The following is a 9,734-nucleotide window of genomic DNA, read 5'->3' on the forward strand; positions in this document are numbered from 1 at the left end:
ACAGTAAAAACTAAAATAATGGTTAAATATACATTAATTCCTCCTGGTTTTAAGATTTAAACACTTCCTGGTTGAAGAATGTTTTCTTTGACTGTCAGTTCCTGCAACTCTTGCAGGGATAGATTCATCATCTGGAGCTTTTGATGGGCAGGGGAAGCTGCTTCTGCTTTGGAATTCCTCTTTTAAATCCAGCCTGAGGTTTTGTAGCTGTTTTTAGGGGCACCACTTTCCAGACTCCAGTGATGCACTGATCTGAGAGGCCACTTTGGGGAAGACGCAACAAATTACAGGTCTCCCGGCACAGACATTGCTGAGTCTCCAAGTATTACTAAGCGTCTCTGACTTTCAGATCCAAAACCATGTGTGGTGAAGAGCAAGAAAGGTGTGGGTATAGTTACCTGCCTTTGTGCTTATTGTAGAGCCTTTGCTGGGGAAAAGAACAGCAGCAGCGGGACTGCAACATACCACTGTGTAGCATGTATGGAGAAGATGTGCTGTCTAGGCCAACTTTGGGTTTTTGTTGTTGTGTTTTTTAAAGCCACAAACCAAGCCCTGTCCAAGCAATCGATCTGCTGGTCCTGTGAGAGAGTGGGTCAGATGCACATGATTGTTGCCTCCCCCACATCTTTTTTTCCCTTCTACATCCTCCGTTTTTTCCCTCTGGATGTTTCACAACTAAAATGAGTGAAATGTCTATCTGCATTGCAAATAAATGTGGGTGAACTCCTGTTTCTATTATGGGAGAAAAAGGTGGGCTTCCTCGAGGAGTGATTACTAAAACGTCAGCTATGAAGATAAATGCAAATACTATGCCAATGAATGACTTCAGCTGGACCTGACACTGTGCAGGTTTTATGCTTCACCAGCGCATCCCGATGCTGATCGATTGCACACTTCTCTCCTGTTCATGAATAACTCACTGTGCCATCCAGCCTCTATAGTTTTCACACCTCTTGTACAGAATATCACCTAGCATCATAGAACTGGAAGGGACCTCGAGAGGTCATCTAGTCCAGTCCCCTGCGCTCGTGACAGGACTAAGTATTATCCCCGTTCTCTCTTCCTACTCCCTTATTCAGTTCATTTCAATTGTTTATAGATCAGTTAAAGATTTAGGATCACTTCCAGGGCTTTCAAGCCACCTACTGTCAGATTCCTGTCAAGATAATCTCTCTCCTCTCCCTTTGCTCTGGAATTAGGAGTCATTACTGTTCCTTAGAGCCTCATGTCTGAGTAGTTGATTTCAGCTGGAGGTTTGACCTTGTCACTGATTGCAGAAGAGAGAGTTACTGTCCCCTCCACATATTCGGTCAGGATGGCTAGTGACAGTTGATGTTCAAAACCTGACATGACTCCTAGGCTTTCAGGACTTTTTGTATTCTTGCACTAGTCTCCGAGACTCCAACCACGGTTGTGTACTAGGTGCAGTGCAAATAAATAGTGATGGTCCCTGCCCTCAAGAGCTTATAAGAAGACAGAGGGTAGGAGAAAGTTATAGCTGGAGAAGTGAGGCACAGATTAAGTGAGTTGCCCAAAGTCACAGTCTGTGGCAGAGGCCGGAGCTGAACGCAGATCTCCTGAGTCCCAGCCCAGTGCCTCCAGCACAAAGTCAGCCTTCCTCTGGCTCTTTGTACACTGAGTTGTTGCTAGAAAGTTTAGAAACTGAAATGCACCAAATTGCTGAATCTTCCAATGTAAGCTTCTCTTCTGCAGGCTGTACTAGGATGTATCCTGACTGCATCCTGGGGTGAGGGTATCGTATAGGCTGTCTTCCTCCTCATAGTTATTTACTTAATTACTCCTACCAGTGAGATCTGTTGGACTAAAATCCTCTCCCAAGGGCAATAGTGGAAGTCTCTTTGCTTGGGTCAATTGTACATGGTGTGGACAAAGTACTAAAAAGCAAATTAAAGGACCATTGTGCTACCCAAGGATGTGGGAGGGAATTAAATTTGATAGGTCTTTTCATTCTTAAGTCTGTGATTGCGGGTAGGGTTTGCAATGGCACGATCTGATGCTGAAATAGAAACCTAGAATAAAGCTATTGAATATGAATAATTCACATCTGGGACCAGAAGAGACCTCCGTGTGATGTGATGAATCTACATGTTTTGTGTTAGCCTTATGTACAACCAGCTATTAAGTCAATAGCAAGGGATACAGTGTTAAGTACGGTCTCCAAAGATGAGAAACCTCCCTGACTTAAACCTAACCACGTATCCCAGTCTTCTAATTACTAAAAGGTGCATCCAAGTTAGCCGCCCTTCCATCTAGTGTCTTGGTTGGGTTGTTACTCTGGGTTCCAAGTTCTCAGAATAAATCTCTGAACTAAAATAAGCAGAATCTTAAGTGACAGCTTCTAATGCTTTCAGTGCTGTGGTTTTCAAAGCCTCCATTTTTAGCAGCAGAGGATGACCACTTCCAGGCATGTATTCTCTCCTAACGTCCTGAAAGATGACGGAAATATTCCCCCATCCCATAAGTAATAATTTAAAAAAAATCAATCTCTCTCTCGTTCTAGTAAAAAGAGAGAGAGAGTTTTCCCTTATGCTTCAGTTTATTTTTATACTTGAGTCTTAAGCATTTCTTTCCACGCTCATTTCCCCTTTTTTATTTCTGGTGATCAGTTTTGTAGAGTTCCCATAGTGAAACGTTGGACTTGTAACTTCACCACCCCCTAAAATTCCAGTCTCTGTCCCCTCCTTAGAATACTTGCTGTACATCTGTATAACTCAATGTTTAAGAGCAGCTGGTCTGGTGCAGGCCGCGTGGGTTGAATGCTGCCCATGAGGGGAGTTTGTGGGGATATCCAAGGCACTCTCACTAAACCTGTTCTTTCTCTCTGAACATTTAGGTCTCCAAAGCATCTTCTGAACTAATGAATTACTGTGAGCAAAATGCCAGGAATGACCCACTGCTGGTTGGAGTACCCGCCTCGGAGAATCCTTTTAAGGACAAAAAGCCTTGTATCATCCTATAGCTTTCTTCGCTCTCGCGTGCACACACACTCTCAGGCAGGGCACCGTTCTGTATCGATTTAAACCAAGTCCCAAACTTAAAACTGCGCAGAGGGATAAACACTAAATGTTGGATTCAAATAGAACTTAAAATCTCAAATTGGAAGTGTTCAGAAAGGGGCTCGGCTGCTCCTGGGCGGTTTCCATACTTAGAAGGGTTCCAATTTAAAAACCCGTCCGGGCAGGCGGGCGCATTATTAATACTAATTCTAGTTTCAAGGGTGGTGGGGCAAACAAGAATTGAACTGCATTTGCCAGTGGGATTCATGGCCTCTTAAAAAGATGGAGTTTTGACCTTTTAAAGTATTTGGGCAAAGCTTTGGGTGTGCTTTTGATTCAATTATTCCAGTTGACGTATTCAAAGAATTTCAGTCTGTTTGCTCTGTTTCTTGGGGAGGGGGGTGGTGGCTGTTTAAAAAAAAAAAAAAAAAAAAAAAAAAAAAAAATTAAAAATGGATATTATACATTAGTCAATTCAGAATTAGTGGTGGGGGAGGGAGAGCAAAGTGTTTGGCAGCTGCATTGTAATGTGTAACGAAATCCATGAAACTTTCTCTCTCCATGAAATGTGGCATGTGGTTCTGAAGCATCATATGATCTTATGGTATTTGTTACAAACGAATCCCATTGTGGGGAGTATACTTCGTAGAATAACCCATCAGCCATGAAAAATGAAATGACTCTCCTTAAGTCGGGCTTGGCCCAAGGCAAAGGAGATGTGGGTGTTTACACCCTCTGGTTGCAATTTGGATTTTTAGTTCTGTGTGGTGTTGCCACTATTTTCCTAGCAGAATTGCGATGTTGAGGGATTCGTTCTGTTCTGCAGTATCCTGTTACCACTTTTCTATCCTAGCCATTCAGAGATTCTAGGTCCAAAACACTAGAACTGGCCACTATTAACCTCCCAGCTCTCTTTCCCTCTCATTAGTCGTTAACATGAATCTGTTGCATTCAAACCTATTCGGGGAGGAGCGGGGCGGTTTCAGGCTGTCAGGAAAAAATATTAACTCCAACAGTTCCCATCCCTTGGAACTATGAAATGTAACTAATTTTTCATTTACCAACATAACTACAGGCACTGCAAATTTGGGAACAAACTCGACACAGAGCAGGCCAGGGGCAAGGGAGGTAGTCGCTTCTCCTTTGCCTGTGTCACCTGCTGCAGGATATAAGCGATAGTAGTAACAACTGGGCCTTTTAATCTGCTTTGTGGATCCTTGCTGCAGCGTGCGGGTTCTGAGCACTCCCTCCCCTGCAGTGCAACCCAAATGGTGCTTGGGAGAAAGCTCAGGGAAGTACTGCTGCCTCTCCCGTGTAGTTAGATCTGTCACCAGGGGGTGCATGCTGGGACCGTTTTATAAGGACACAGCAGAATTCTGAACAGTCCTCTGGCAGCAGCAGGTTTGCTTACCAGCTTATAAGAGAACCTGTCCAATCCTGTCGGCTTTATCTAAACAGTCAGGCCTAGCTCTCTTCCTACAAGAGAATACCCAGCTTTCCACGGAGAACCTGGAGAAGCAGGGGAGTGGCCCGCTTCAGAGGGATGAACAAGCTGCTGAGACTGCAGACCAGTTACTCATTTCTCATTTCTGATTTAAAATGGGAGTTGAATACCGGCAAATTCAAGGTGCAAGTACTAATCGTTTTCACTTGACTCACAGGGTGTCCATTTGTACATATTCTTGCCACGTTTGGGTCCAGATTGCGTTCAGGATGAGAAGGAAAAAACCCTCCGATACGGAATCCCAGGAAGGCTGCCGCACTGAGCCATTTCCCCAGTGTTTTGGGTCTGTTTGAAATGTCCAGGCCTTCAATAGAAGCCCAGTGTTTTGCATTTTTGGCACCCTCAAATGATGGCAGGCCAGAGAACGCTTCCTGTCGCCAGGTGGATCTCTGTGCGCTAGACAAGAAAAGCTAGAGGAGAACCTGGGTTTGAGCTTTCATGGGAACGCTGAGGATTTTGGCTCTTCTGAGGTGCAGTCTGGGGGGAGGGAAGATTTACATATCAATAATGGAGACTGCACACACCTTTTAATAGTAAAATGAGCAACCGGGGATCTGCCTTGAGCCCAGCCTAGCCAGGTACTGCACCCCGGTTACGTCCCTAGCGCTCCTGGAAGGGAAAAGCGTTGCAGCATGTGACGCTCTCGAAGGCAGTTCCGGAGCCCAGGCTGGGCTCTGGATTCGCGATCCTGGCATGCCATCCAACAGCAGTTACTTGGAGTGAAACGAAAGGTGGGGGAAGGGGGAGCTAGTGCCCCAATACAGGCTAAGATCTGTAGGGATAATAGCAGAGTCATTGACACCAGCCCTTTGGCAGAAACCTCGTTTAGATTCTTTACCACTCAGTGCGCACACAGTGCCTGGCTGCTTGGGGAGTAACTCTCAATCTCTATCCATTCAATTTGAGATTTACTACTGAGGAGGGGGGAACCTAAGAATCGGAGTCTGCCTCTCCTAAATGCCACTCCACTCTACCTGCTCATGCGGCTGATGGACGGGGCCGGCTTTTGACAGGACGGGAGCGCCTGTCATTGCAGGAGGGACGCGCTCTGTTGATCTCGTGGGTTCCAGATATTTTGCCGGCAGCTTTTTATTACATGATCATTTGCCTTTTTAAACAATTTTTTAAAACAATCACATTTGTAACACTACTGCAAACTGCCGCACATGCCGTACGTCGGGCTGCTGCTTTCACCTAGCTTTCCGGGGCCTCGTGCTGAGCTGAGCGAACTTTGACCTTCCACTGGCCTTTGCAAGGGCCCTGGGTTCCAGTCCTGAAATCAGCCAGCAGTCTCATAACGAGTTGCTGACTCCCTTTCCTGCCCTGCCTTCACTTGTGTGCCACAGGAAGTGGGCAGCAGTGGGGAGGGTATTGCTTCCCTCTGCAATGAGCCTTCCCCAGGGCACGCTCGTTAAATGCCTCTGGGCTGGCACAGCATTCCCGCGCCTCTCCCTTGCACTGTGACCTGCTGGCTTGCTGTAGGCCGTCCAGTGCACAGTGTTCAGCTTGATCTGTTAGCTAAGAAACCCAATGGGCCTCTCCCGGGGCAGCCAGCTGCCTTTGGGGCTTCCTGCAGGCTGAGCGATGCCTATGAAATCGGCGAGCGATGCCTTTGTTCTCCTTTATCCAATGCGGTTTAAAACTCTGTCGAGGGTTACTACTGTAGTGGGAAATTAGCACTGTCCCAAGGGGTGTCTGGGTTTCTCTCCAGTGGGGCTTTCTCCCGTAGATTAAGGATTCCTTCTGTTCTTAACCTAGTGTGGGTCCAGCCTTATTTTTCTACTCCAGATTGCTGATTCTTCCTTTACGTTAGAGAACAGTGTATGGTGCTATCGTGGGCAATCTAGGCAGATGCATGCATTTCCGGGTCAGCCAGAAGACCTGGGTTCTTCATGTGCATAGGAGAGAGCTAGTGGCAGAGGTTACTGCAGAAGCTATCCACTTCTACTCCACTCCAGACCCAAGCGAAGGATGGGCCAGTCTCATTAGCTTGCACAGCCTGAGGAGTCTCCCAAAACCTACACCTCTGAGGTTGATGCCATCCCTCGCTCCACTTCCAGCAGCCCTTTCGCGTCCCACACCACTGCCATCTCCTCCCCAAAGCTCTTTCAAATTGTCCCTGAGTCAAGCTCTCACCCCCTGTACCATTGCTGCAGGGTTCCTCTTTAGTAATCCTACAAACTGCTGACCCTTGGTTCCCCCACAGGTCATTCTGCTGTTGAATTCCGCCAGCCAGTCATTTACTAGTTTAGCAAATTAGTGTCGATCTTCCTTTTCTTTCTCTCTGCCTGGCATATCCAGTTCGACACCTTCACCTAACCTCCCTCTGTCTGAATCCCTCTAACGTGCCAGCCGGTTTGATAACAGGGGAGGGTGGTCCTTTACATTATGAACCTGTAGTGGAGTTTAGCCTGTGCCATATTATCCCACGTGTGGAGAGGGGCTGCGGGGGAATGGTCTTTTGGTGCAGGACACAATTTGAGAAGGTGGGGGGAGATGGGAAGGGGAGAGGGGACAGGACACATGTGCCAAGCAAAAGCCAATTCCTTTGATTCATACAGTTGATGTTTTTGTGGTTTCCCCACAAGAGCTATGCAAAGAATATGGGGAGGAGGGAAGCTGGGGGCAGCTGGCAGCTCGGGCCCCGCTGACCCAGACCACGTTTTCATGAACCCTTCACAAGTGCATGCCCTGTGCTGTCAGGAGTCCCTGCCTCTCCTCGGTCTCCACCGATGCCGATGGAGGCGAATGGAAGTCCTTGGCACTATGTAAGGGGAATGGGTAGGGCGACGGCAGCTGGGTCTGAACAGCTATTTCCGAGTGGGGCGGGAGGGTTGGAAGGAGCCTTGCCACTTGGTGTCTGATGTATCTGCAACTGGTGACTTGCCTCTAGGTGGAGAAATCCTCAACCGGTTTTAGTTTTTCCTTGTCTGAGTAAATGGGTGATCATACTGTAGATGTTTTTGTATAGCATAAATATAAGTGCAAATTACAGTAGCTGCTTGTACTTTGTTAGTGCATTTGCCAAAAAAAAAGACACTTTCAGGACTTTTTAAGTGCTCCGAAATGTAAAGGGGGGAGGAAGGTTGTGAGCTGAATCTGTGGCCAGCCAGCCGGTGCCAGCTCAGCACTTACTCCACCAAGGCCTTTTTGGGTGGCGAACACATGCCCAAATTGGTCTGAGGTTTCTTTGGCATGTGGTGAAGCTATTGCCCAAAATAGACAGGTGAGGGATGTAATCTCTAGGCCAGCCCATTCCCCCTGCTCTTGGAGGGCTTCCCACTGGGCTAGCAAGTAGCCAGGGGGGCTACCCTGCTGTGTGCCAAGTATCTAGGCCCCAACAAACAGGCTAGTGACACAAGAACGAAGGCTGCATGATGCCTCTAGCTGGAAAGATCAGGCAGTTCTCCCGCTCCTGGAACGTCCCTTACGGCCTTCCCCATAGATGGGCTCTGTACTTGAAACCAGACATTTGGTTGCCTAGGATTTGGGAGTATTTCCCATCCAGCTCCCTCGTTATAGGAGCCCCCTCCAGTGCTCTGCCTCTCCAGGATGCGTCTTTGGTCCTGTTCCTCTTAGAATAAAGGCAGCTGTCCGTACCTAGCTCTGACCAGCATCCTTACCTGTTTGAGCCAGGCTTATCCATTAGGAGAGCAGGCCCGCTGAGCACTTGGCAACAAGACCGAGCAGCAGGGCTTGCTTCTGTGCCCCCTTCGCACTCTGGTGCACTGGCACGCAGCAGCCCCGTGACAAACAAGAGCACTGAGCTCTAGGTGCTTCGAAAAAGCCAACCCCTTTGATACTGTAGTGATCTCTGGGCCTCAAGCACTGTGTCCATCTCCTTCAAGTCACGTTCCAGCCGTGTGAGGAGTGTTCCGCTCATTGCCCTTTGGAAATGCTAATGGGGAACTCCTCACTCTGTGCCCAGTTCTGGGAAACAAAAGTCCCTCTTCCTTTTACGAGAACTTAAAAAGTCAACTTTATTTAACTAGAGTAAAAATAACGCCTTTCCGTCATCAAACCGAGAAGCCACGCGTCTGACACTTCGCGCTCTTCATTTCTCTCTCTGGTTTATTATTCTGATTATTATTTTTTTTTGCCAAACTCTGATATTGTTGCCAAATGCAAATCAAGGGTTGTAAAAACTGTATTTTAGGAAGTAATCAGTGTATGTAATGTAGGTTCTTCAGAATGTCTGCATTTTTGGATCTCTGGTTTTTATTTCTGGTGTGCCATAGACCAATTTCTTGCACAGTGTTTAATATTTTGTGGAATTGTTGTTAAAAAGTGAATTGATAACACAATAAAAAGGCTCACTTTTCATTTTACCTGGTCTGCTGTTTATCCTTCGTACAGCCACCTGCACTGAGACCCCATTTCTGCTAGCCAGCCACAGTTCTGAAGACAGAGCAGAGTATTATCTTGAATGCCAGGGTACCAGAGACTAAACACAGCCGGCTCGATCTGCAACTGGTGAAAATGAGAGCAGCTGCCCTAACTTCAGTGCCAGTTTTCACTACCTGAGGATCTGGCCCCGTATGAACCAAATTGAAGAGACTGTTCCTATTGGCTATGGCTAGCCAGCATCACTTTGCATTTGTTTTGTGGAGGTTTTAGCCCCAAATTCCCGAAGTGCTTTACAGGAATCTCTTCCGCCGCTGTAGAATTGCACCAGCTCTGGGGTGGGATATGACAGCAACAATCCTCCACAGCAGTTCGGGGCAGAAGTGAAAACACATCTTCTAACTGAAATGGCAGGAGACGTGTGGGAGGGCAGTAGACTAGACAGTGCAGTGTGAGGTTCCTCAGCCCCTGCTCAGTCACTGCACTGCAGCGCTGAGCTCCCTGCAGCAACCCTCCGCTGCACCATTCCTAGAATCACTGAAACTGGTGAGAGCAAAGGTGAACTGACCTCCATTATCTAGTTCAGCTCCCCCCAACTAGTGCAGGCTTGGATCACGGCGCACCTGCCTGATTTCCAACACCTCTTCCTCTTCTAGTCCATGGAGCCAAGAACCCAGGTGACCCCGCACCGCAATCCCTTGCTATTCCAGCCCCCAGTCTTCTCCGGGAGTGCTACGTTGTGCCGAATGCTCTGGTGTGGGTGTATCCCCAGGAGAGACTTTGACCACTGGCCTAGTGCTTGTTTGTGGTGCAAACCAGGATTTGAATCCGTTTCTCTAAAGAAAAATAATCGGGTTTTATTTCTGGTT

The 9,734-nt window shown here is 47.4% G+C and overlaps 1 protein-coding gene across 17 annotated transcripts in view; it reads left to right on the top strand.

Annotated features, from left to right (window-relative positions):
• GNG7 (G protein subunit gamma 7) overlaps positions 1-8,849 on the top strand; it is a 131,729-nt gene extending 122,880 nt beyond the window's left edge. For all 17 annotated transcript variants that reach the window (XM_024108129.2, XM_065578516.1, XM_065578518.1 and 14 more), the window contains one exon: positions 2,855-8,849. In XM_024108129.2, the coding sequence (XP_023963897.1) occupies positions 2,855-2,980 (126 nt within the window). In that variant the 3' untranslated portion in view covers positions 2,981-8,849. The remainder of the gene's footprint in view (positions 1-2,854) is intronic.
• The last annotated feature ends 885 nt before the right edge of the window (positions 8,850-9,734 follow it).

The sequence above is a fragment of the Chrysemys picta genome, chromosome 25 (genome assembly GCF_011386835.1).
Source record: "Chrysemys picta bellii isolate R12L10 chromosome 25, ASM1138683v2, whole genome shotgun sequence".
NCBI classification, from domain to species: Eukaryota; Metazoa; Chordata; order Testudines; family Emydidae; genus Chrysemys; species Chrysemys picta.